At 39.5% G+C, this 26,471-nt stretch overlaps 2 protein-coding genes across 2 annotated transcripts in view; one reads left to right on the top strand and one right to left on the bottom strand.

Annotated features, from left to right (window-relative positions):
* TSPAN13 (tetraspanin 13) overlaps window positions 1-16,341 on the top strand; it is a 17,256-nt gene extending 915 nt beyond the window's left edge. The window contains exons 2-7 of the mRNA XM_009994984.1: window positions 194-326; window positions 11,930-12,097; window positions 13,339-13,419; window positions 14,278-14,391; window positions 14,724-14,834; window positions 16,023-16,341. Of these exons, the coding sequence (XP_009993286.1) occupies window positions 194-326; window positions 11,930-12,097; window positions 13,339-13,419; window positions 14,278-14,391; window positions 14,724-14,834; window positions 16,023-16,097 (682 nt within the window). The 3' untranslated portion in view covers window positions 16,098-16,341. The remainder of the gene's footprint in view (window positions 1-193; window positions 327-11,929; window positions 12,098-13,338; window positions 13,420-14,277; window positions 14,392-14,723; window positions 14,835-16,022) is intronic.
* A 6,613-nt stretch (window positions 16,342-22,954) lies between these two features.
* Window positions 22,955-26,471, bottom strand: part of AGR2 (anterior gradient 2) — a 4,022-nt gene continuing 505 nt past the window's right edge. The window contains 5 exon segments of the mRNA XM_009994946.1: window positions 22,955-23,275; window positions 23,871-23,954; window positions 24,814-24,877; window positions 25,254-25,327; window positions 26,341-26,410. Coding sequence (XP_009993248.1) covers window positions 23,226-23,275; window positions 23,871-23,954; window positions 24,814-24,877; window positions 25,254-25,327; window positions 26,341-26,410 — 342 coding nt within the window. The 3' untranslated portion in view covers window positions 22,955-23,225.

Genomic DNA, 26,471 nt, shown 5'->3' on the forward strand with positions numbered 1-26,471 from the left:
GGGGCAGCCCGGGGGGGAGGCCCGGCCCGGCCCTTCCCTTTTTCCCTGTCCGGAAAGGTCGCTGAACCAACCCGGGCGTGAACGGGAAAGGGTTTGTTTGTTATTCCTCAGCCAAAGAGCAGAACCTAAATAGGTGCACTTCGGTGGGTGACAAGTGCCGTGTTCGGTGTGTTTGGCCCTGCGAGACCCGTAGAGACCAAAGCACAGCGGAGAGGGTGAGGGCTGCGCTGGAGAGGCCCCAGCCCCAGGTGAGCCGGCCTCCCAGCTCTCCCCTGGGATGGACCAGCGAGGTACCAAGTCTGGCTGCTCTGGGGCCCCGGGAGCAGGTATGGGGGTGGGGGGATAGTAGCGTGCTAAACTGGAATAACTGAATCTCTGGGGAGCTCCAGGCAGGCGCCTGCTTTACTTTGGGCAAGTTGGAGGACCTGTTTCCAACAGAGAACAATAAAATCTCCAGTTGAGGTTTTTCTCCTCATAATCTATTTTAAAATTACACAGGACTGTGTGTAATGGCTTCCTCTCACAGCACTTCTAAAGAGGTAGTATGACCTCTGATGTTTCCTGTTAACAACCACGCTTGGGGATTGCTTTCAGCAAGCTGAAGTTGGGATCAGGCAGTGCTTGCAGGTAGTTCTATCAGAGCTTTTCTGAAAGCACTGCCAGATCTCGACTGAACGTGAGACAGGAGAACAGACAGGTCTAATGCTGTTCATCAGAACAAACAGTTCTCATAGCTGGCAGTTACTGGCTCTGATGGTAATCTCCAGAATAGAGCATGAATGGATGTACGAGTGGCTGTGCTGAAGCCAGTGTTGTTTGTGATTATATTACTCAGTGTATGAGATGACCCTTCTTTCCTCAGAAAAGAGCAGAACAAAAAAACCATGATAGGAGAGGCTATGGTATTGTCCATGCTCCCTTGGAGGAGCTTGCAAAGTGGAGCATGTCTGTGGAAAGTCTCTGGAGCATGTTTAGGGAATCCAGCCTACCTGCTGTGAAAGACACTCAGGTTCCCTCTTATGCTATGGGTTTCCTGTGCAGGGGAGCTGGTAGGCATTGCCTTTTTTGGCGTCTGCAGTTGTAGATACATATAGTGCATGTAGACTGTCATGATGAAGGCAAGTTAGAATCAGAACAGCCCAGGTTGGAAGGGACCTCAGAAGATCACCTTGGACAAATTTTGTAGGACTGTGCCATCCCAGTGGATGGATTATAGGGGACTGGTCCCATCCCAGTTTCTCTCTTCAGTAAACTGGAGTCGAATGCAAAACTTATTAATACTGTTTCTTGAGTTACAGAAGAGTGAGAGAAATCTGGATCTTCCTAATGTAATACATGCACAAATCTCATTTTGATTTTTCCGAAGATACCGTCTCTTATTCTTACTGCCAAATAATAACCAGGAGTAAGGGATCTGGTGACTCTTTCGGATTTATTTGGCCTCAGCAAGAGTGATCTTTGAGACCTTGGTAGTTGTGTTTGTGATACCTGTACAATGAACCTATGACCTTAATCTTGCGCTGATGTCTCCTTGACTAGAATTTACTTTGTGGGTGTCACTTGGTATTCTTATGTCTCACCAATACAGAACATAAGTTTTTGCTAAAAGAAAGGAACAAGTAATTTGAGTTATGGAAACTGGAGTATCTGATTGTTATTGGTTGCGTTGCCTAATAATTATAGGCGAGTTACAAGAATTGCAGAATTCACCTTTAAGGTGTTTAGTTGGACTGGTAGAATTGAACTAGCAAAGTGTGTGGGACAGAGATTTTGTATTGTCCAACAAAAACCTGACAATACAAGATGTGGTTTGCAGCAACACCATGAATGACGTGCTTATTTTTTCCCAGCTGGAAAAAATTACACAAGACAACCAGAACAAGAACTTCATAATCATGTATTTCAATACTGTTAATTCATAGTAAGAAATGGTGGGAAGTGAGTATTTAGGGTAAGAAGAGATATAAGATCAAATAGGTAACACTACTTGAATTTTTTTCTACCTGACATTGATGTGTCTCTATCATGTGCTTGAAACGAATTAACTCTCAGAACTGTATATCAGGGGTTACAGTTTATATTTTGCTTTTCTTTAAAACACTCCTAGAATACGCTATTTGAGCTTCATTTTTTTATTTTATTAAAATGCGGTCTTATTTTACTTTTTACAGTAGTACACCAAGGAAAATATATCTCCTAGCAGTAATAAATCAATTGCTGGTTTAAGGCAGGAAACCAGAAACCCACTGACCTATTTGCTCATGTAACATTATTTTCAGATGGTACTTTGCCGATGCATTTTTTTCTTCTCTGGATTAAGTTTATGTCCTTAGGCCCTGATTCTACTTTTACATTTATTTTATATGCGTAATTTATATGAGTAATTCTGGCATCTGTGCTGAGTCTTGCTGACTTCAGGAAAGTTCCTTACGGGTATTGGAAGAGTAGAGAAAAATAATTGAGACTGAGGGTTGACTGAGCTTGTATGTAATGATGTTTATTGCTGGAATGAAGTCTTACATGGAAAAATGGCATTCAGGGGTCCTTAAAATACTTAGTTTTGGGTATCTGACCAATTTTGTCTTTATTCCAATCATATTTACATTTCTTGGGGAATGGCAAACCCATACAAATGGCTTAAAATGCCTGGTCCACAGAGTTCATCCAAATTTAAGGATTTGTATGTAACTTCTGATCTTCCAGGTATGAGAACTCTAGGTGCTGGTTCTACCAAGATTTTCTCACTTTAACTAGACAAGGATTTCCTTCAGTAGACAGTGTTCCATGTAAGGATGACTGGCATAATTGTGTTGAAGTGGGAACAGTTGACATCTTATTTAATATCAGAGTCTCAGAAAGGAAAGGGAAATTCCTAAGTCCTGGCTAATGATGAAAGACTGAAGTGGTAGCTGGACTACAAGATTAAATATTTAAGTTGTAAAAAACCCAAACAACTAAGAGTTCATTTGGATGGTGTATGCTGTTTTTGTCACTGGAACAGCTACTTAATTATTACTGCAGCAGCAAACATCAACTCTTTGTTGTCAGTATGTAAACATCTTGCCTTTGTTTTGATAAGCAGGCTTTCAGTTTTTCTTGTGTGTAAGGTGGCTGTTTAACGGCAAAGGTACCACTATGTTTTACTTTAAATCAAAGTTTGTACTTTTTAGTAGCACAGAATTAATTCCACAAGAGGATCCATGTTTCCTCTTAACACTAGTAAGTAATTTGATCAAAATAATTTGCTTTATTGTTTTCTAGATTGTCCCTGTTTTTGCATGACTTTCCAAAGTGCTGTATTTAAAAGGGGTTTGTTTTTCATCTTGTTGTGGTTTTTTTTTTTGTTTTTTTTTCCTCTTCCCTATTGATGTCTGTTGCTCTCTGGATGAAGTATTTATTTATAGTGTAATTAGTGCATTTCTGCCCTCTTTACTGAAATTGCTTTTCCTGTATTATGAAAGTATACAAAGATGAGTATAGAAATTCTCAGATTTGAACAGCATGTGTTTGGCATGGTAGGTTTTTTAATAGTGTTTGTCTTGGAGTGTTCCCAAAGCAGAAGGATGAGTACGTTCATTTTCCATGCAGATCTGCTAGCTCCTTCTTCTTTCTCTCTTCATAGGGGAAACCTGATGTTTGAGGCAGGGTGAATGTCTGGATTTTCCTAGGATCAGTTTGTGTTTTCTGATACTTCCTGATGGCTGCAATGGCTATGCAGAGCCAGGTGCTAGCAGACAGGAATTAGCAGAATACAGTTCTTGCCTCATGTGTCAATGTATTCAGCAGTGGTAAATGAACCCGTGAACTCTGCTCAGTTTCATTTTGATTTTATATGTTTGTTCTCAACTGTAAGAAGTGACCAGGAAATAGCCTTCTGTTTGCTGTGTCTGACCGTCTGTGGTCAGCATTTAGGATTGCAGCCTCAGGAGTTTGTCCCAGCACCAGCCTGTGCTGGGCTGGTCTAGCTCATCATCCTAGCTGGATGCTCAGCAGATGGGGCAGGTTGCCTTGGAACCATTCCTGTTGTTCTCAAGCACATTGTGAAGGCAGCAGTATAAGTTGTGCTATATAGTCTTGACGTGTAAATAAAACAGTGATACAGAAGGTCCTAGGTGTTTGGCAGGGAAGGTTTATGTTGGTCATGTCAGTTTTGTCTTGGTTTTTGTTTTGTTTTTGCTTTGTTTACATTGGCTTTTTGGTGAGGTTTCTATGCTTATGCTTGAGAACACAGAAGAGTGACTTCAGCAGAAATGTAGATCCATGATTTAACTCTTCCTGTCAGTGCTTGTGAATGCCCTCAGCTATACTGTGTGTAAATTTAAAGCCAGAGTGACAGAGGTTTGTGATAGCAGGTCAGAATTGAGACATGTGCTGGATCTTTAGACCAGATATGAGTGGATTTTATTTTTTCACTTGTTTTGTGCAAAGTGCATAATGGCATTTAGGACAAGGAAGGCAGACAGTGATTAGTGAAATAAATGGAGAATGACAGGGCACAGAAGGAGGAGGCTTTGTGGAGCATGGCATGTTTTGATACTGTTGATGTTTTCAGCCAACCTAGCTATGCAGAGGGACACTTTGAAAACAGCAAAATTACCAAGAAGTCCTTAGAATGCCCTGTAGTGGCCTTGTAGCTTAAATTATTGGTTGTGTTCTTTCTACTGTTGTTTTTGCATTGAGGGAGATAGAAGAAGGATCTGTGGACCAAGCTTCTTGAAAACATTTCACAACTTCTCAAAAACAATGAACAAACGAGCAAACAAAAGTAAATGTTTCAGGAGATAGTTGTTTCTGCTACACAGCAAGAAGCTTGCATTTCCTAAAGCCAGGGAGTATAAAACAGGAGTTAAATCTCACTGCCATTTTAACAGGAAGGAAGCTTGTTGTATGGTCAGAAACAACTTGATCTTTGTTATTGGCCAGTAATATGAAAAACTCTGAACTAGGCCGTTAAAGAGAAAGAACTGCCTTCCTTGAGAGACAAGGAGGGCTTCCTTTCCCATAAATTGCTGCTTCCACACTGTGTGTCTCCAGGCTGTTCAGTAACTAAAGTACTGATCAGTCCTCATTTAAATAAGTTGCTTAGAGGTGGAAGATTTTGCTTTCTGGAGAAATTTTTGGGAGGTGCACAGAGGTTTTCTTATTGCTCAGCCTTTACCATACTCTCAATAAAGCTGAAGAAGTACTTTAGGGTGATAAAGTTGCTTACAGTTTGGCTAGCTTACAGATGTAATGGAAATCAATTTAGCTTAGTCTTAGCTTGCTGAAGATGCACCGCTATATGCTGCCTGATGTTTTAATGTGCTTTTAGATGAAGTGTTGGGGACGAGAAGAATTATCTTCTAGGCTTTCTATGACTGTGCAGAAGTGGTTTGCAAAAATGAAGGGAAGGGTGGTGAAACTCTACCTTCAAAAAATATACCATTTGAGGTTTAAATTTTAAAGCCCTCTTAAAAAAAAAAGTGGAATATTAAGTTATATGTGGTGAGAGATGTTACAAAGGATGTTTCATCATGTGTGCAATCTCTCTGGTTTAAGTTCCTGTTCCATATCCAGCCTGACAAGTATTCTGTAAATATTTCCTTTGCTGATACCGATATAAATGCCATATAATCGTCGTAGCCAGGAATGGTGAGGCTGTATTTCTTGACATTTGAGTTCTGAAATGAAGTTTTTACTAGCTCCTTCTGGGACTGATGTTACAAGAGAACAGTGAGAACACTAACTTTTGTGTATGACATCCTTCCTAGCGATCAGTCTGAGCTAGTTGAAATGCTGAAAAGTTGCTAGTTAGTCAGAACAGTCTTACAGCTTCCTTTTGAAAGAAGGTGTAACTGGTTTTGGCATTTTTGTTGTTTCTCAGTGGTGTTGTTTAGTGAAATAATTTATCAATATCTTGTTTTTTTCTTGTAGACTATAAGCTTGTGGATAAGTACACAAGGAGTAAGTGTCAAGAGAAATACATTTTTCCAGTATGGAAACCAGGAAAATGAGCAGCTATGTGCACAGGAGAATGTGAATTTAAAGACTAGAGCAAATCAGATTTTATTTTTTTTTTGTAGAAGTATTGATTTTATGCAGCAGTAAGGGGAAAGACAAACCCAACAAATACTGTAAAGGCTAATGCTTTAGTAGTGTTAATAAGTTAACTGGAGAACAGAACAACCAAACTTGCAATGAGTTTGCCTCTATGATAAATAAATTCTTCTTTGTCTAGGAGTTGTCGTTTTTGAAACATCTCTGAAATTCAAATGTGTGTGGATGTGTGTGTGTATATATATATGCATAAAAACATACTGGAAGTCACTTGAAGTCTGATCAATTCCACCAATCTTGAACTTGCAAGCCCTGCATTTTTTCCTGTAGAGATGCTGACATTGGAGTAACATTTTGTCTATTGACAAAAAAGCACTCTGTCATAGTGCCATCACTGACATCAAGTGTCAGTTGCGATTAGATTATCCCTAGGCTGCCTCTTTGTCAGCCTAGACAAAGTTTTCATGGCTCTGTGTTGCTTTTCTGGTTTGTGGACTGTATGTGCATCTTTCTGTGAGACAGGTAGCTCCATCTTGAGATTAAAAGAAATTATTTTAAGACCTGCCGAGTTTCTATGTAAACCTGCCCTCAGTGAACATGACCTTTTAAATAACTTCAAAGAATGAGACTCGTAGTTGTGTTTTTGAAGCTTTGCAAGTACTTTTGAAGAATCATTAATTGGGTTTTTTTGTTATTGAGAGACTTTCTGACTACTTGTAAGATGGTGTTTTGTTGATATGGGGTTTAGGAACTGCTGGTAGTCTCTTGGTAAGTGCTAAATCTGTCTCTTATCTGCCTGTGTTGTGAAGAGTGTAGAGTTTAAATGGTGGAAGAACTGGTGGTGGGTGGTAATCTTGGTTGGAAGGGACTTCTGGGTCTTCTGTCCAGGCTCCTGCTCGGAGCAGGATTACAAATAACACTTGTGGCCAGCTGTGGTTTTGTCTGCTGCGTCTTGAAAACCTCCCAGAAGAAAGATTATGACCTTTCTGAGTACTGTTCCCAACTGCCTTGCAGGTGTTTTGTCTAATGTCCAGTCTGAACCTCCCAAGCCATTACTTGTCATTATTGCCACTTGTTTTGTGGTCAGTCAATCCTGAGAAGAGTTTTCCTTCAATGTTTTTGTAATGCATCTTCACCTTTAGTTGCTTTTAGGTTGTCCCTAGGCAGCCTCTTTGTCACCCTAAACAAACTCCATCACCTGCTTCTCAAACATCATCCTCAAGGCTCCAGGCCATTTTGGTTACTCTCTACAGATTCTCAAATTCCTTTTTGACCTGAGGGGCTTGAAATAGGACACAGGATTAGAACTGCAGTCTCACCAGCATTAGGTTTCCTTTGATTACACTCTTCTTGGCTTTCCCTACTAGCACTGAGAGCAAGCTCTTGGCTCACATTCAGCTTGACAACCAGTATGATCCCTGGGGCTATCTGAGTAAGGCTGTTCAAGAGGTCTTTTCGCAGGCTCTCCCGAAGCACCCCAGGAACAGAATTTTGGACTGCATGAGGACCCTGTTGGCTTATTCCTCAAGTTTATCAAGGTCTGTTTGAGTTGAATATCTGTTTGGATAGTCAGTCACTCTTCTTTGTTTAGTAACATCCACAAATTTTCTGAGGATTTATTCTGTCTTTTATTACCCAGATTGTTGATGAAGGTACTGTATAATATTGGCCCCATTATCAGCCTTGGTGTTGCTTCATACCTGCTACCAGGTGGATGCTGTGCCATTGATTACTACCCTTTAAGCTCAGCAGTCCCACTTGTTGTCATTCAGTCTAGCAGGTCATTTCTTCAAGCCATGCCTTTTCAGCTTATGAATGAAACAACTGTGGGAAACAGGATCACCAAACAGATCACCAAAAACTGGACTGTGATTTCATATATTTATGGTACATTTATCAAGCAAATATTTGCAATGTTAGTAGCAAGGTTAGCTTCATGTAGGTATAATCATGTAGGTAAAATGGAACTCTACTTCAGTCTTCCAAGGATGATGCTGTTTTATTTGGGGGAGTTCTGGTGCTGTGAAACATTATTTCAGTAAAATAAAATATGACATTCAGAAGCCCCATACAGAATCCTTTTTCCTGTATTTAACAGAAATATATATTTTTTTTTTATATAAGTAAATAAAGCTTATACGTTTAGATTGCACATCTAAAAGTAGTTAGGGTCACTAAGTAATTTTGTTTCAAAATCATTTTACTACAAAATGTTGGCAAATTCACTTTTAGAAATAGAATATCTAAATCCTTTTGTTTCTAAACACTGGAGGCAAAGCTTGAAAATGAGATGGGTGGCTCTAAAATAACATGATCAAAAGAGAAACTGAACTATTTTATGTTATTTTTCAAAGCCAGTTACCTGATCCCTGAACATCTGGGGATCAACAATTAGTTTTATAAGACAGAGAGGCTTTTTTTTCTACTTGAAAATCATGGCAGTTCTTTATTGAGCGTGTGACAGTTTCTAACAGAAGAGCTTTTTGGACCAGAGCTTGTGGTAGTAACTTTTAGTGTTGTACATGCTAATTTCACGTAGATGCCAGAATAATGGATGCCAAGACATGTAGCAGCAGCAAGAAGTAGCCAGTACCCTGCAGTTCATGCCCTGCATTTATCCAGTAGTGCAGATAAGACTCTTCTTTTGATTTTGATACTTTAAGAATAAAACTTATTTCATGTAAGTGTTTTTGACCTCTTATGAAATGAGCAAAAAGCTAAACAAATACACATTTTGGTATCCTGGAGGCAGATTTGTTAAAATAAAGATTTCTATGCAGTCATAGTTGTAGCAGAAGAACGAAGCATTGGTGAAAATCATGAGGAGCAAAGTTTCTTTGGCTTTTCTTTATGAAATAAATTGAAATTTGACATTTCACTTGAGGTTTGTAGTCAAAATGTGCATTCAGTGCTTAGAAGGTGATGCAAAGCATGGGACATCAGCCACCACTTTGCAATTGGAAATTGGGTTATGTGATTACTTTTGTTGTTCACTTCTGATGCTTATGTGGAAAAATATTCCCAGTGGTATAAGACAATGAAATAAAGTGAATGGGCACAGATGAGAACAATTAGATCTTGCACTTTACTGCTTGATTAGCAAGGTTAATTTTCATTGTTGTAACATCAGGAAGTTCAGCATGCATTCAGAAAATCTGTCTGCGGCAGAGCCAAGGCTTTGTTTTGTTTCATTTTTTCTTCCCCTCTCCCTGTAATTTAGATTCATGACATTTTGGCCCAGTGCTTTTGTTTTAACTAAACATGGGGATTAAGGCTTTTTTTTTTGAGATGCAAAGACTAAAGTGAATTATCCCTAAAACTCTACTGGTATTGAACAATTTCCTTAAATTTTATACCATTCTCTTGTCTCTTCATAGTGTAAGAGAGAGGAGCAGGTATGACAAAAATCCTCCATGTCTTCTTGTAGACTCTCTTAAATTTCTCATTGGATTACTGGCTTTTGGAAAAAAAATGTTTGGTATGTGTTCCCATGTGAACACATGAGAAAAACACTCACCATGCTCTTGATGAGCATCACCACTTGTCTTATTAGCTTCTTTAATGTTATTTTGGATTTTCATGTTTCAAAGCAGCATTACATTCGTCAGTCTTCTAAAAAGTACTGAAGTTAAAAAAATACACTTGCTGTAGGGTAAGTATACTGAAATTTCTTTTTTTTTTTTTCACTCTTCTGGATAAGCAGTAAAACATAATGAGATAAGTTGTTTGAATGGAAACCGTTGAGCAAGTGTTAGTGCTCGCATTATATTTATTGTCGAATAAAGCCAAGCAGTTGGATTAGATAAAGCACAGTTTTGTTGGTTTTTTTTTTGTTTTTTGCCTTTTTTTAAAAATAATGATACAACTTCTAGATACTTTTTTTGTGAGCCTGGGGTTTTGCAAAGTTAAAACTTTTCGTTGAGTTGGTGTTATTTAACAGGTAATGTAATGGACAATACATTATACCTACGCCTAACTGTTTCAAACAAGAGAGTGTTAGGCATCTTGTGCACTGGACATCTGGGTGGGCTTTGTCTGCAGCTTCCCTCCTGCTGTACCTCATTAGAGACTTCTCTGCAGCTTTCCATGTTGAATTTTTTTTTTTTTTTTGTTCTGTGTTTTTGGCATGGAAACAGGAAAGGCTGGACCTTCCTGCCCATGTAAACAATAAATTCCACTGAACTAACTGGGGCAGATTCTGCCTGCCTTCCCTGAATACCATCTTTAAAAGGAAGGAAACAGTGTAAGAGTGCTTTGGTTATTGAAAAGAGGATTGACTTCATATTAGAGCTATTTTTATTTTTTTTTTTCAGAAATATGCAGCAGAGACAGGGTGCCTTTATTGTTTTACTACATTAAGTCCTTGAGATAGAGATCGAAAAATAATTTTCATGTGACCTTGTTAACTGTTTTGTTATATCATCAACTACGTAGAAGCTTCTCTAATGAGTTAAGACGGCTGTGTCTCTGATACAGTAAATTTTGGAAAAGTGCACTTTTTTATATCTTCACAGCTGTGGAGCTGTATGTCTTGTTTTCTTTAAGTATACTGCCTGTGTTTCAGAAGACATCTGGAATTTTCAGTGTTCTTCCATTCTATGAATGAAAGCCTATGATTTTAGCTTATTTGTCAATTATGTTATATACTGCACTTGAGTGTCTCTAGTCAGTCACAGATAATGCAATGTGGCTTTACTTGTAGGTGGGTTAAGTTGTAACAGCTCTCCATTAACAGTGTGGAGGAATACACGTGCCTTAAAACATCTGGAACTGAAGTTACCTTTACAGTGAAGTAGAGGATTGGTCTGTTTAGGCTTGTACTTCTCTTTGCACTGTAAAGAACAGTATTACCTTTCTAATAACAACTTTAATGTAAATCGCAGAATATTAGGGGTTGGAAGGGACCTCTAGGGATCATTGAGTCCAACACCACTGCCAGAGCAGGACAAAAAAAACCCAAACAAAAAACCACCCCCACACAAAAACCCCTACCAACCAAACTGTCACTGTTTGACTTGGGTTCAACAATGCTCTTGATCTCCAAACCAACAAAAACAAACAAAACAAACCAACAAACCAAACAGAACAAAAACCAAACAAAAAACCCCAACCAAAAAAAAATCCAAAACCTTGGGCAGATCACTCAGAAAGGCATCCAGACAGGTCTTGAAAGTCTCCAGGGAAGGAGACTTCACAGCCTCTCCTGGGAGCCTGTTCCAGTGCTCTGTAACCCTCACAGTAAAGAAATTCTTCCTCATGTTGAGGTGTAACTTCCTCTACTCGAGTTTGAACCCATTTCCCTTCATTCTATCACAGGTCACTAGTTAAAAGAGGTTGTCCCTGCCTTCTTGATGCCCAGCCCTCATGTAATTGTAGACATTAATTAGATTCCCCCCTCAGCCTTCTCCTCTCTAGACTGAAAAACCCCAGGTCTCTCAGCCTTTCCTCACAAGGCAGGTTTTCCAGTCTCTTAATCAGCCTCGTAGCCCTCTGTTGGACTCTCTCAAGTAGATCCCTGTCCCTCTTGAACTGCGGAGCCCAGAACTGGACACAATACTCCAAGTGAGGTCTCACCAGAGCTGAGTAGAAGGGGAGGAGAACCTCCCTTGATCTGCTGGAGACACTCCTCTTAACGCACCCCAAGATATCATTTAGCCTCCTTGGCCACAAGGGCACATTGTTGTCCCATGGATAACTTGTTGTCTACCAGGACTCCAAGGTCCTTCTCCATGGACTCTGCTCTCTAGCTGATTCACCTCCTAGTCTGTACTGGTGCATTTTGTTGTTCCTTCCCAGGCGTGGGACTTTGCATTTGCTCTTGCTAAATGTACCTATGTGTAGGTTGAGCCTCCTTTAATGTGCAGTCTAACTTTTTGTTTTCTTTTCCCTCCAGCTGGTAAGCTTTTTGCTGATTGGAATTGCAACATGGGGAGTCAGCTTCGGACTCATCTGTAGCTTCAGAGTTGTTGGAGTGGTAATTGCAGTAGGAATCTTCCTGTTCCTTATTGCCTTAGTTGGATTGATTGGTGCAGTGAAACATCATCAAGTACTGCTATTCTTTGTATCCTTTTAATGCATTACATGGATCACAGCTTGGTTCAAGCTATAAAAACAAACCTGCTCTGTCAGCTGAGACAGATGGGGGAGGTGCTTCAGAAACAGGACAGAAATTACAATCTTAAGTGCAGTCTAAATTTAACTTCCTTTCCATTTCACTTTATCCCAGCTTCCTTTTTTCTTCCTTGTTTGTGTTCTGAAAATTGAAGTATTTTTAATTCTTGAGAATTTTTTCATGGTGAGTCACTGTGTCACAGTTGCCTCTTACTGTGTGTTCAGCTTTACACCAAGCTAGACTATGTGAACTGTTAATGATTAACTGTAGAGAAAGGTGGTACCTCCAGATAGCAAGCAGGTTGTAGCTGGCAGCGGAATGCATTGTGGGTAGTACAGACTTATTAAAGATAACTTCTTTTTCACGCCTAGTCTTTAACTGCAAACCCACGGTAGAAATGAGCCCAGGCCTTCTCAGTGGGCTTTGCTGCCCAATTATGCTTACTGACACTCTGTTAGCAGTCTGCAGTGCTGCATTGCATGACAAGAAAAGAGATTCATCAGATAACATTCTTATTTTTCTGGTTGCCATCTATGAATAATTAGTGACCTCTACTTTACAAACGGTTTAATTGCATGAGATAAGTATCTGCCTCTGACTCAGCAGCCAAATTGTGAAGATGGGGTCAACTCTGAAAATGTGAACTTTAGTATAAAGGTTTGTTCTTTTTGTTACATACAGGTTTCTGATGCATTAGTACAAAAGCGTGTAAAACTGTATTAAAAGCAACTCTTACTTTGAAAAAATTCTAGGCTAAGTTTATCTTTTGTAATTGGAAGACTATGACATTGAAGAAAAAAATAATTTGAATATGCAATACTCAGAAAAATATTTTTTTTACTACTTTAAGTGAAGGGTCATGAAATGATAACATGAGCCTCTAAAGCTGGATACATTTACTGTAGATTTTTTCTCTCTCAAAGCTCCTTTTATTAACCTCTCTGCTCATGTTGTCTTGCTAGGCAAGGAACCAGCTACGTACAGTAGTAGCCAAAATTACATAATATATGGTGATTGAGTTCTTGGAACATTATTTGGGTCATCTTTTCCACATCCAGACAGAACTTACTTCTATAGTTCTTTTGTTTTAAAGGAATTACTGTTATCCAATGAAATAAGGAATACCAGTAGGCATATGTGTTACAAAAGCAGAATTAATTTAAAAGTATTTCCTTAACTATTGTTTCTAGTACATGATTATTCTTTTTCTAGTTTTTATTGTCCAGTTTTCTGTCTCCTGTGCCTGCTTGGCACTAAACAAGGATCAGCAGGTAAGAAAAGGTTCTTGACTTCTCATTTAATCTGTAGCATAATATTATAAATATGTATACACATATGCACACATTTATATACAGTCTTCCACAAAAGGAAGAGAGCATATATTAAGAAAGTCAGCATTAAAGTCAGAAAGTCAGATTAAAAACTAGACCTCAGGCAGTGCTTGGCTCTGGTAGCTAGAAATAAATACATTTGGGTCCTAAAATCATGGCTTTCAGCTGTCTTATTTATTTATTATTTTTTGTATTTTTTATGCTTCCAGTCTGGGTTTATGGTCACAAATGTAAGCAGCATGATATCTTGACTATGTCATGTGATTAGCTATCCCATATAATCTGGTGAAGTCTACTGTAATCTAATGTAAAGATGATAAAGCCACTGAATTATTCTTGTGTAACTGAAAAGGTTGTAACTACGTTAGAAATGGAGGTGACCCTTAAGTGTGAAAGTAAAACCATGGGGTATGGAGACTAAGGCTTACTTCGTAAGAAGCAAGCAAAGGTACAGTGACTAAATAATCAGCTGTGACATGTAACTGCACTTTCTGTTTAAAGTCTGAGCAATCCTAGTTAGATGAGCTGTGTGTCCCATTACTAGTGCTCTTGATGGGTTTAGGAAAAAGAAAAGAAGGAACTGAATTATAACCACAAATATGCTGCTGCTGGTAGGTGATGCTGTCTCATTAGCTACACAGGCCGCTTGAACATTCAAGTCATTCTGTAATACGTTACCCTGTTAGACTTCAAGATCTGAAGGTTTTAGTTATGGAACTATTAACTTGGCTTAGTATAGTGGTTTCAAATGAAATGTAGAACAGTTCAGATAATGCAATATTTGCTTATGTCTTCTAGGGTCAACTTCTAGAGGTGGGATGGAATAACTCTAAAAGCGCGAGAACAGATGTTGAGAGAAGTCTGAATTGTTGTGGATTTAGAGTTTTTGATCCATATGAACCCTGCCCTTCTGTAAGTTCTTGAAGTTTGAAAAAACATAACTTTCATTTTGTTTGTTCAGAAATGTGTAACTGTTTCCACAGTTGCAGAAAGCAGAGTTTTTTAACACGTGTAAGGTAGTTGTCACAATTATACTAAGCTCTTTAATTATTGGAAACACAGAGCACCCTACAAAGTTCTATTCCATTATCATATATATATATATTTGTGCTTTTTTTGAGTCTTTTAAAACCACTGGAGTGTTGTTCATGGCTGGTAGTCTTTTATAGAGCTAACTAGATGCTTGCAATCAATGAAACGTGATCAGAAAATGAAGTGCAGTTCTCTGTTTGTAACTGCTACAGGATTGCTTTAGAAATCGTCAGTGTCAACCATGCGCACCGATAATAGAGGAGTACTCCGAAATGGTGCTGAGGTTTGTTGGAGGCATAGGACTCTTCTTCAGTTTCACAGAGGTGAGTGAGTAGAACGTTGGAATACAGAGTGCTTTTCCCCCACTTTTAAGCTTTTCTTTTGTGAAACAGTTAATTCTAAGGGCTTTATTACAGGAACTGTCAGTACTATCTTAGGAGTCAAATAATGAAATGGGTCAGATTTTTCCAGACTATCAGCTTGCTCAAGTCTGCTGAAAGGAGAGTTTGTCTTTATTAAACACTGGGAGTTCTTGCAGGATTATGTTGTTTAGACTACAGACCGCAGCTAGATAACACGTAAAAGTGTGATGCAGTAAACTTTTAAGTTTTGCAGAAAGTTAGCTGTTCAGATTTACCATTCTCCAAAAGCAATGAGTGTTGTTGCTTTACTTTTTTCCCCTGTTCTTTCCACCTCCCTGCACCTGTGCACACACATGGTCTTTGAGACTTCTTAGTTTTGGGATTATTTGGTTTTGTTCCTCCTGTAGTGCAAAGACAGGTTCATGATGGGTCAACTGTGTTTTAAACTCCTTGCTTTAGTACCCAGATGATAAATATATTTGCTATGTTGATTTGTGGATAAAAATCCTCAGGACAGGTCTTTCATAACTTCAGAGTAGAGCACGTGAAAATACTCTTCCTGCTGCTTAGTGCAGTTTTCAGAAGGTTTGTAGATACTAGAGCAACGAGAGATGCAGCAACTTAAACAGAATCAATCTGACATCTGCCCTCAATTTCTCTACTGAAAATGTGAAGTTGCTGAGACAGGGGAAGGTGGTTGTGAGGAATGATAAGATTTGAAAATGTCTGAGAAAAATAGCCTTATACTTCAGTGGTTACTGTAAAGTGACACAGTTTGGAGGATTTGTTTATCATTACACTAAAAACAGGTTTATGATATTGATCGTTTGGGGAGCGGGAAGAATAATGCAATGGTGGGCATACCTATGGGAAATAAATTGCCTTGCATTGCAAATATATTTTTGACTTTTGTGTTTTATTCTCTCTGTTGCTAGGTTAGGTATGAACTCATTTTGTGAAGGTACATTCTTTTTTCTAATTAAGAAAGCTGGCATGTGGTTGTGCAACTGTAGCATCAGTAAAATATCCTAAGCTTGCGTACTGGGAACTCATTGTCAGGATTTCATGTTTAAAACAAATTTTGTAAAAGAGGTGAAAGATGGGGTGGAAACCCTCTGCTTAATGAGATCTTTCTTTTTTTGTTTTCAGATTCTGGGAGTGTGGCTGACATATAGGTACAGGAACCAAAAGGACCCTCGTGCAAACCCTAGTGCATTTCTTTGATAAGTTTATGAAGGACTGAATCTTCTCTCTGCACCCTGTACTTCAAAATACTGATTCTTCATAGTTAGGTATTTCTCCATAATAGGAATTCTACATGTACACAAAAGAAAACTTTTTTTCCATAAGAGATTTGTAGTTTTCATATTTAATTTTCCACTACTTTTCTTCTAAGAATCTCTATCTTGAAGTAGACTGGTGCATTCAGTAGCTAGGCAGAGTCAAAATGCTGCTCTGAGCTGGTTAAATAACTCTTAAGACTTTGATAATTGATAGGTGGAACTCTATACAGTGAGCTTTACAGCACTACTGTCTTCTCTGGTGTCCAAAAATACCCTAAAGTATTTTCTGCTGTATTCATTGATTTCATAAATTCTTGTGATTTCTCATTAAAATTATAAAATTTATGGTAGATGGTTGGACTGTTTGATTTGATTAGGCTTTAGGATGAACTCCAGTCAACTTTTTTTTGTCCTAATAATGGTCTACCACTTTCCTGTTAAGGTAAAAATAGAAGCTAAAGATGTTACTTTCTGTAGTGCACATAAGTATGTTAATGACTACTGTAGTCTTGACCCCTCCCCTCCCGGTTTGTTTTTGCATTTCTGGTAGCTTTAGAATTCTGTTGAGAATAAAAATAATTCTTTTTAATGGGTATCTTCACTATGATAAAAATGAATGAAGAAAACCAGGAGAATGTAATCTGCAGCTGATTAACTTGAAACTTTTTTTTTCTTTGACAAGTGAATGAAGTTTGGTATTTGCACATCAGAATTAATACTGGTCTGTCATCATTAGTTGTAAGAAAATTGATGTCTGGGAAGTTGTTGTATAGCTATTTTTTCAGATGGTGTAAAATTATTGTTGTAATAACTCAGCAGTGTGTATATTCTTCTGTCATCCAGCTAACAGTCTTGATTTCATGAGAGATTGAATGATGTGTAAAAAAGAAAGAAGAAAAAGAAAGTAAAACAATAAATAAATTGTGGTTTCCAGTAGTTTGTGTTTAAAAACAAAAAACAAACAAAACAAAACAAAAAAGGAAAGAATTAAAATTGGAACAGTACACTAGGCATGTAGTTAAGTGTTGTCTGAGCTGAAGGAAAGTATGATGGTCCCTCTTCCAACCTGTAACAGAAGTGATGCATCTCAGCTGGAACATCAGACATCTAGACACCCAAGGTGTATAATGTTTCATTCATTTCTAATTACACTGAATTGCAGACCTGCACTGCACCTTTTCATTCAGTTGCTGCTTCTGGTGTAATAGGCAGCTGCTGCAGCCTGAGAGACAGCTCTGCAGGAAGGTATTAAGGCCATCTGCCCAGAATTACAGTAGCTGAAGGAGGTGGAAAGGAAGACAGGGCAGGCAGAAGTGGGTTCTCATACAGTCTCACTTTACTAGGAACATGCCTTCAAAGGAGGCAAAAGTACATTGAAATAGGTGCTTGTCAGAACACTTTCAGAGTTTTATGTGCCCAGTGCTCCTAAAGAAAGAATTGTCTCGGAGGGGAAAGAGTTGAACCTGAAGGCAGAGGGATGAATGACAACTTGCTGAAAACCTGTCAGGTGTAGCTAATTCTTCAACGTCTGCTGCCAGCGCCATCTCCTGGTCTTCAGACTGTCAATTGCTGCTGGGTGCGTTGAGAAGTATTGGTGTCTCGTTTAAGCACATCATTTACACTGCTGCTTCACACTTCAGAGCTTCAGTTTTGACTTCTTTTTTCCTAATTGTTTTTAGTGCTTTTGAGTAGGTCTGGTTTAATAAACGTGGTAGGTGATACTAGAGTGTACATGTGCATCACTGAGAAAATAACTGAAAATGTTACCCCTTCAGAAATTCATGTCTCAGAACATGTGAATTTGTTTCAGTGGTCAAAAAGGCAGATCCGTGGATTGCATGGTTTTAAGTTTTCCTATCATATTAATAATACATTGTCTCTTCAAGATTGTGATTTTAAAAAAAAGTAACAATGTACACAATTATTGATATTTACATCAGAGGTATGGATTCACTTTCAGAACCTAATTCCTAAGGGAGGGCAGTAAACGGCATTGAGTCTGACCTTGGTTTTTGGGGAGGAAGAGAGTATCATAGAATCATAGAATCATAGAATCTTAGGGGCTGGAAGGGACCTCGAGAGATCATCTAGTCCAACCCCCCTGCCAGAGCAGGGTCACCTAGAGTACATCACACAGGAACTCATCCAGGTGGGTTTTGAATGTCTCCAGTGAGGGAGACTCCACAACCTCCCTGGGCAGTCTGTTCCAGTGCTCTGTCACTCTCACAGTAAAAAATTTTCGGATATTCACCTTGAACTTCCTATGCTCCAATTTACACCCATTACCCCTTGTCCTATCACTGGTCATCACTGAGAAAAGCCTAACTCCGTCCCCCTGACACTCACCCCTTACATATTTGTAAACATTGATGAGGTCACCCCTCAGTCTCCTTTTCTCCAAGCTAAAGAGACCCAGCTCCCTCAGCCTTTCCTCATAAGGGAGATGTTCCACTCCCTTAATCATCTTCGTAGCTCTGCGCTGGACTCTCTCGAGCAGTTCCCTGTCCATTTTGAACTGAGGGGCCCAGAACTGGACACAATACTCCAGATGTGGCCTCACCAATGCAGAATAGAGGGGGAGGGGAACCTCTCTTGACCTACTAATCACACCCTTTCTAATGCACCCCAGGATGCCATTAGCCTTCTTGGCCACAAGGGCACATTGCTGGCTCATGGTCATCCTCCTGTCTACCAGGACCCCCAGGTCTCTTTCACCTACACTACTCTCCAGCAGTTCAGCCCCCAACCTGTACTGGGACATGGTGTTGTTCTTCCCCAAATGTAAAACTTGTTGAATTTCATCATGTTTCTCCCCGCCCAATTCTCCAACCTATCTAAGTCTCTCTGAATGGCAGCACAGCCTTCTGGTGTGTCAGCCACTCCTCCCAGCTTAGTGTCATCAGCAAACTTGCTGAGGGTACATTCTATACCCTCATCCAGGTCGTTGATGAAGATGTTGAACAACACCGGTCCCAGTACCGACCCGAGTAGCCTCCCTCAGGAGAGGTCTGACTCACGTGTCACTACACAAGAGATGTACTGTTCTGAGTATTGAAACAGAACATTTTTTAAACTTTTTTTTACTTTTGGTGGGCATCTTGGTGGGTTTTGTCTTTGAAATTCATTGCTTTGTCTTGAGAAGATTCTGATGGCCATATAAATATTTTTTTATTGGTTTCTAGAGAGGCATTTGAATTTTTGTCTGAGTTTAAGAATTTGGCTTAATTGTAAACAGATTTTCTAGAAGCTATTTACAGCAGCAAAGTCAGAAAAGTGCACAGTTTAACTTGGAGCATCCTCAGTGGTTGCATTTGCTTTTCGTCCGTAGATATGTTGAAATGCTTTCTTAAAGTTTGTTATTCTGGAAAATGTAGAAACCCATCTTGATTTTCTTTACGACACCTACACGTTCTTATTACATAAAAATATCTGCCTATAAAAATAATAAAATACAATTTTGGATCTGTAAGAAAGTGAATCCAGATCTTAACATAGTGATGCCACTGTGCAATGCCTGCCTCCTTTTACAGGAAAGGAACTATATCACAAGAAGAAAAAGCTTGCATAGCTTGAACAGATAGCTGTAAAAATGTATCTTAAAGCCTAGAACTGAGAAGGGAATAGGAGTGTGCTGGTATTAGCTTGCATTATTATTCTTAGGCCTGTTTAAAGATTGATTGAATGCTAGAGGGGTTCTGGAAACCCTATAACAGAATTTTTTGAGTTGGAAGGGACTTTAAAGGTCTTCAAGTTCCAATTTGCCTTGCATTGTCCAGGTCTGTCTGGATGGCATCTCATCCCCCTGGCATATCGGCTGCACCACCCAGCTTGGTGTCATCAGCAAACTTGCTGAGGGTGCTCTCAATGCTACCATCAATATCATTAATGAAGATATTGAACAACAGTGGGCCAGCACTGACCCCTGAGTGACACAACTTGTCACTGTTTTCCATCTGGACTTAGAGCCATTGACCACTACCTTCTGGGCATGACCATCTAGCCAGTTCCTTATTCACTAAACTGTCCACCCTTCAAATCCATACCTCTCCAGTGAGATGTGGGCAACCATGTCAAAGGCCTTGCAGAAGTCCAGATGTCCACTGCTTTTCCTGGTCAACTGATGCAGTCACTCCATTGTAGAAAGCCACTAAGCTGGTCAGGCAGGATTTGCCCCTGGTAAAGCCTTGCTGGCTGTCCTGGATCACCTCCTTGTCTTCCATGTGCCTTAGCATGTTTTCTAGAGGATCTGTTCCATGATCTTCCCAGGCACAGAGGTGAGGCTGATATGGTAATTCCCAGGGTCCTCCTTTCTACCCTTTTAAAATATGGGTGTAACATGTCCCTTCTTCCAATCACCAGGGACTTAACCTGACTGCCATGACTTTTCAAATGTCATGGACAGTTATTTGGCAACTACATTGGCCAGTTCCTTCAGGACTCTGGGATGTGTCTCATCAGGTCCCATGGACTTGTATATCTTCAGGTTCCTCAGATAGACATGAACCTTCACTTACACTGCACGCTTCAAGTTAACTGAGCCTATATACTTCAGAAATTATCAGGTTTTTAAAATAAAATATTTTGTCTTAGATACCTCAGCTTGGTTTGATCCCTCTGTAAGCCTAAACAATCTGTATTTAGAAGAGGGGATGAAAAGAGCAAAATTAAGTTGACCATTTATGTATTAAGATTCTTAAAAATGTGGCTAAGGTCAAAAGCAAAGTAAAAAAACATAGCAGCCTTTAGTGCAAAAAAATACTTAAAAAATTAATGTATTGATACTTGCAGGCTGAACTGGCTTGTGTATTTGCATGTATAGTAAGCACATGAATTACTAAACTTGCAAATGGGATGTAGATCCATCTGCTGGATATTATCCATAGCATCAGGATATCTGCTTAAGAAAGTGATGGTACTTCAGTAGAGTTATAAAAACAGACTTAAAAAATGTAATGGCACAGGAAGCTTTTGCTTTATGCTGCATATACAGCTTTGGCAAGTGTTATTTAGGTCAAGTAGATAAAGATGATTTGGACAACCAGTTGGTTCAGCCTCACTGTGCTGTCCCTCTTCTCAGTGGTAACTTGTGGATGGTAGAGGCTTCTAGAGAATATTTCATCCCCTGTGACATCCTTTTTTCCCCTCTGTGTTCTGCCTGGGTGAAGAATTCTGAGCAAAAAAAATTTCTCATTGCAGCTAAAGGATGCTGCAGTAGAAGGAACATCTTAACTGCTGAAGAAATACTGAATTGGGTGTCCACGGCTGCTTCTATGTACCACTTGAAATTTTCTGGTTGGTAGGGTTTCACACAGCTTGCCAAAGACATTAGCAGGTGCTTTGCCTCTAATTATGCTGAGAAATTCTCTTGGGCTGAAACCTGGCTTCTCTTGCTTGTCCTACCTTATTTCTTTCTTGTGCTTATCATTATGGCTGGTAGTGGTAATAATGGTAATAGTATTTGTATTAATGGCTGACATTGTCAAAAAGCTGAGAAGATAATGAAGGTCTAGTCCTGGGAAAAGTGTTTTTCACTGTTGCTGCTGCTAATTTCTTAGATATTTGAGGTTGGAAAGTCTCCTTTTGGTCTAAATCATAAGGTGGTATGTACTCCCACAGTGTTCAGCCACATAGCTTCTTTCAGTTCTGACTTCTCGTGGCCCATTTGGCCTTGTAAATAAGCAATCACAAGCCATAAAACAATCGTGGAATGAACCATATACTCAATACAGTATCACTTCTGTTAACAATCTCAAGGCTTTACTGGATTCCAATATAAGCATGAATCTTTTAAGGGAAGCACTTTTTTTTTTTTTTTTTATTCAAGTAGATAAGGCAGTCCTTGGATAATTTTGAAATGCAGCCAGTTTATAAAAAGAAACAAGCCTTACACATGTAAACAAGCCCATTCTCTAGTCTCAAGTATTCTTCTGTAAAAGGTGTGCACTTGTGGTTATTGAACTGTAAAGAAAAGCCTGATAATGAGAACTTGACATAGGTTGGTGCTATGGGAAAATAAATTGAGTTAAAGCAGGGTGAACAATGCAGAGCTTAACTAGCTGCTGAAATTAGATTAAAAACTGCTTTCCTGTACTGGGCTTGGCTGGGTAGAGTTAATTTTCTGCATAGTAGCTTGTGTGTTGCTATTCTTTGTATCTGTGATCAAAACAGTGTTGGTGACACAAGGATATTTTAGTTGTCACTTATGCTTAACACAGCATCAGGGCCTTTTCTGCTCCTCATGCTGCCTTGCTCCCAGGTTGGCTAGGGTTGCAGGAGAAGCTGGGAGTGAACACAGCAGGGACAGTTGACCCCAACTGACCAAAGGGATGTTCCATACCATGTGGCATCATGCTCAGCAATAAAACCAGGGGGAAGAAGGGGCAACGTTTGGAGTGATGGGGTTTGTCTTCTCAAGTAACTATTGTGTGTGATGGAGTCCTGCTTTCCTGGACATGGCTGAACACTTGCCTGCTGATGGGAGTAGTGAATGAATCCTTTGTTTTCCTTTGCTTGTACATGCAGCTTTTGCTTTACCTATTAAATGGCTTTTTCCTTTCACCCATGAGTCTTCTCAAGATTACCCCTCAAGTTCTCTTCCCTGTCCCTCTGGAGGGGAGTGAGTGAGCAGCTGTGTGGGGCTGAGCTGTTGGTGTTAACCCACAGCAGCCCCTTTCCTTCCCAAGTGCTTGCTTAGATGTAAAACTGCAAGCTGTGGCCTGAAGTGACACAGTGATTTTACTCTTTCTAATAATGAGAGATGATAATAAGGCAAAAATACAACACACAGCAATGTTTTGTATGTAAACACTTGACATGGATTTATTTTTTAAAATATCATTTTTACAGTTGAATCATACAGTATTTTTCTGTACGCCTTAAGTTAAAAGCCTCCAGCTTTTAAAAATGCTTCCCAGTACAAAAGTGCTAACGTAAAACTGTAGTGCTTATATATATAAACCAGCACTACACATCACTAAATATAACTAAATAGTCTCTTCACCAGTTTCAGTGAGTAGAGAAGAGATGTAAGATCAGACTTCATAGTATTTAAGGGCTTCCTTCTTTTCCCTTACAGTTCAGTCTTCAGGAGCTTCAGTGCTTTCTGCATATTTGAATACACTAGAATAGAAATGAAATATTAATACATGTTATTTTTGTTGCAATTTCCTCCTCCAGTGACTGCAAATATGTAAAGAAAACATCATTATTAAAACTTTTGTTCTTGTCTATTGCTATACAGACTCTGATGCACTGTGTTCTTCCAAGAATTTTGTGAATATGATTTGTTTAATTTTGACTGGTGAGAACATACATTTGTTAAAGCAAATGCACAGGCATTCACAGGCAGAGACAGGAGCTGTGCAGTGGTGAGGGAGGTCTCTATCATACAATTCTTCTCTGCTCCCAGATTTCCTGATCTGGCCCAGCAGGGCTACTGTGCAAGAGTTCTCACCATTGCTCACACGCTGAATACTGCTGAATTATGCAAGTTCCTACTGACGCACATTTTATTTTAAAACTGATGGTTAAGGCTCCAGGGCTCTGCCATCATTCTCTTCACCTCACTGAGTCCAAGTCTAGCATCCTGTTAATTTTTATCCTGGTTAACTCTGTTTCAGCAAGTACTGAGAGTCTGTAATGTCTGATGTTACTTCTTGTTGCGTGAAAAACTGCTGCCAGAATATTCCAGTATATTTCAGAATACACTACTTACGCAGTGAAATGTCAGAGGGCTCATACGCATAGAGACGGTTTGAGTATCTTCCAGTAATATCTGCTCTCACAGTCAGGGAAGGATCTGGAAAAAAAGAATGAGAGAAGCTGTAGAGGACAGAACTAACCTTCCAGCAGAAGGAAATAACCCTTGCTGCATTTCTGCAAGACAGGTGTGCTTTCACCAAAAGCAAACAAATCGTTCTACACAGCCACTTGACAGTTCAATTCTAAGTGTTATGTTTGCTGGTTTATTAAGAAGGGGAGAGGTTTAATTCTGATCAGTGTGAATGAGCCTTGCACCCTATGCCACTGCATAGTGCCTGTATTAACTCTGCAAGCTGGGTCGGCTTTCAGGTTACAGATGTAATTAAAAAAAGAAATAATAAAGTTGCTTTTGTCAGTAAGACATGGATTTATCAAGGTATGTGCTACAGATGTGTGCAGTATATAAGGTTATGTGTCTGTTCTGGGAGAGGGAATACCTGCATGCATGAGTCGTCACTAATAAGGCTCCAAAATGTAAATGCTTAGGAGGGGGTTGCACAGGTTGGTGGAGGACAGAGCTGAGTACGGAGCTTCAAAAATGGATCCCTGAAGCATCCAGGGTCACTGCTGTTCTTGCCATGTCTGAGATTGTGTTACAAACAGAAACCTCATGGGTTTACAGCATGATGAGCAGGGCTGAACCAGTGCCCACCCACGCCAGTGACTGTGGCATGATGTCATTTCAATACCAAAGTGGAAGAAATAATTCATGGAATCAATGAGGACAGCTGAACTTGTGGAGCTAATTGCCCATCTGGGGTTGCTTTGAAATTTCATCCAACCAAACATTTTATATTCTCATGGAGTAAACTCCTGTTAATAAGCCTGAGGATCTGAGATGCATGGCACCACAGGGGCTTTGGTCCAAGGTCAGCTTTGGTGCTTGAGGTACTCACCTATGAATAATATCCGAGGGACATACTGGCCATCAGGTGACAGATTTTTGTCTGTGGTTTCATACTTAAAGAAAAAAGATAAAGTCAAGATTGCAGGAGGGCATGTTACATCATTCTATTTTTTCTTCTTTGTACTTTTATGTTATGAAATAGAGCCTAAAAATACATTTTGAAGTTTAAGAAATTGACAGAGATGCACTCTATTAACAGCTAGAGATGCAAACTAGTAACAGTTAGTGTTGTTAAGCTCTAAATCACCTCATATTTTGGGGTTATGATAGCTATAGATGAAAGAGATGTACTACTAAATCTATTATGCTTCAGCACAATCCATGTTTCTTAGCCAACTCTACCTATTAGACTAATTATAGCTAGAGAAACTATAATTAAAAGTAAAACTTTATTGCCTTCACTTAATTAAGTGAAACTGGGAAACGTACCACTAGGTTCAGGAGAATGAATTTTTCAGCCAATTTCTGTATCTCTTTATGTTCAGCAAAGGCCTTCTTGAGGGCTACAGTGGAAACAAACAGGAATGGAAGTCAAAAACATACCCCTGAAATATATTGTCCTTAAAAAAGAAATTCAAACTAGCTGATAGAATCAAAATGAAAACTCCCAGTTTACAATTACAGCAAATAAAGATATTAAGTTCATACCACTGGAAGATGATAGACTCATTTATATTTTGCAGTAAAGCATAATTATAATGGTACAAAATGTCCCTCCATATAGTGCAGCTCGCTTTCAAATTTGTCTGCTTAAGACAGAATTTAAGCATTTGACCCTTCAAATCTACTCGCAACTTCTGGATCCAGCCTTAAAATGCACTGGCAGTGTGTAGTAGAACTTCAGGTTGAAATGTTGGAAAGGATTTTAATGCTTGTGCAAAGATCCTTCTCGAGTTCCTGGAGCTGTGGGTGGATGCAGAGGTCTTGCCATGCAGATCACTCTGCAGGAAGAAGGGCCCTCAAGTAAATTCAGGAACACTTGGAAAAGAGCATTCCCAGTTACTAGAAATCCTGCAGGAGCTCAGTTTCAGCCTAGTTTGATTTAGTTCTTGGCTGGATTCAGTTGCAGTCACCAGTGCTGTTGACAGCTGAATACACCCTTTTCAGTCAGCTACTGGTTTTCACTACTTCTGGTCTTGCTGTTGGTTTTGGATGATCGTGACATGAACCAAAACCAGATTTCCCACAGAACAAGACATGCTGACCTGTGCTCTTTTCTGTACCCGCTCTGTCACGTGATGCTGAATTACCATTCCCATGTTTTTAAATTTCATATTCTGACAAACACCTACATGTGACAGCAACTTGAAGAACACTCCGCGTGCCTGTGCAAATCAGCATTTCACTACAGCTTCTGCAGCGAGCAAAGCAGTGGCTCTTTTTCTTCTTTGTTTTGTTTTGTTTTATTTTGTTTTGTTTTGTTTTTAAGCAGCGTTTACCCAGAACGGGAAAACCAACGGATTTCTCATTTAGCAATGTAGGAATCTTACTTATTCTCAGAGCAACCGGGGATTACCTTGGCTGTGCGGGCACTCCTCCAGGTGGTGGATGATTATCAGGGGCTTGTTGCTGGAAAAAGAGGAGTCCTGGTGAGGGGCAGGGGAGGCGCCAGGGGGCGCCAGGGCGGGGCGGGGCGGGGCGCGCGGG

This window comes from Chaetura pelagica, unplaced genomic scaffold (assembly GCF_000747805.2).
Source record: "Chaetura pelagica isolate M959 unplaced genomic scaffold, ChaPel_1.0 scaffold12, whole genome shotgun sequence".
Taxonomy (NCBI): Eukaryota; Metazoa; Chordata; class Aves; order Apodiformes; family Apodidae; genus Chaetura; species Chaetura pelagica.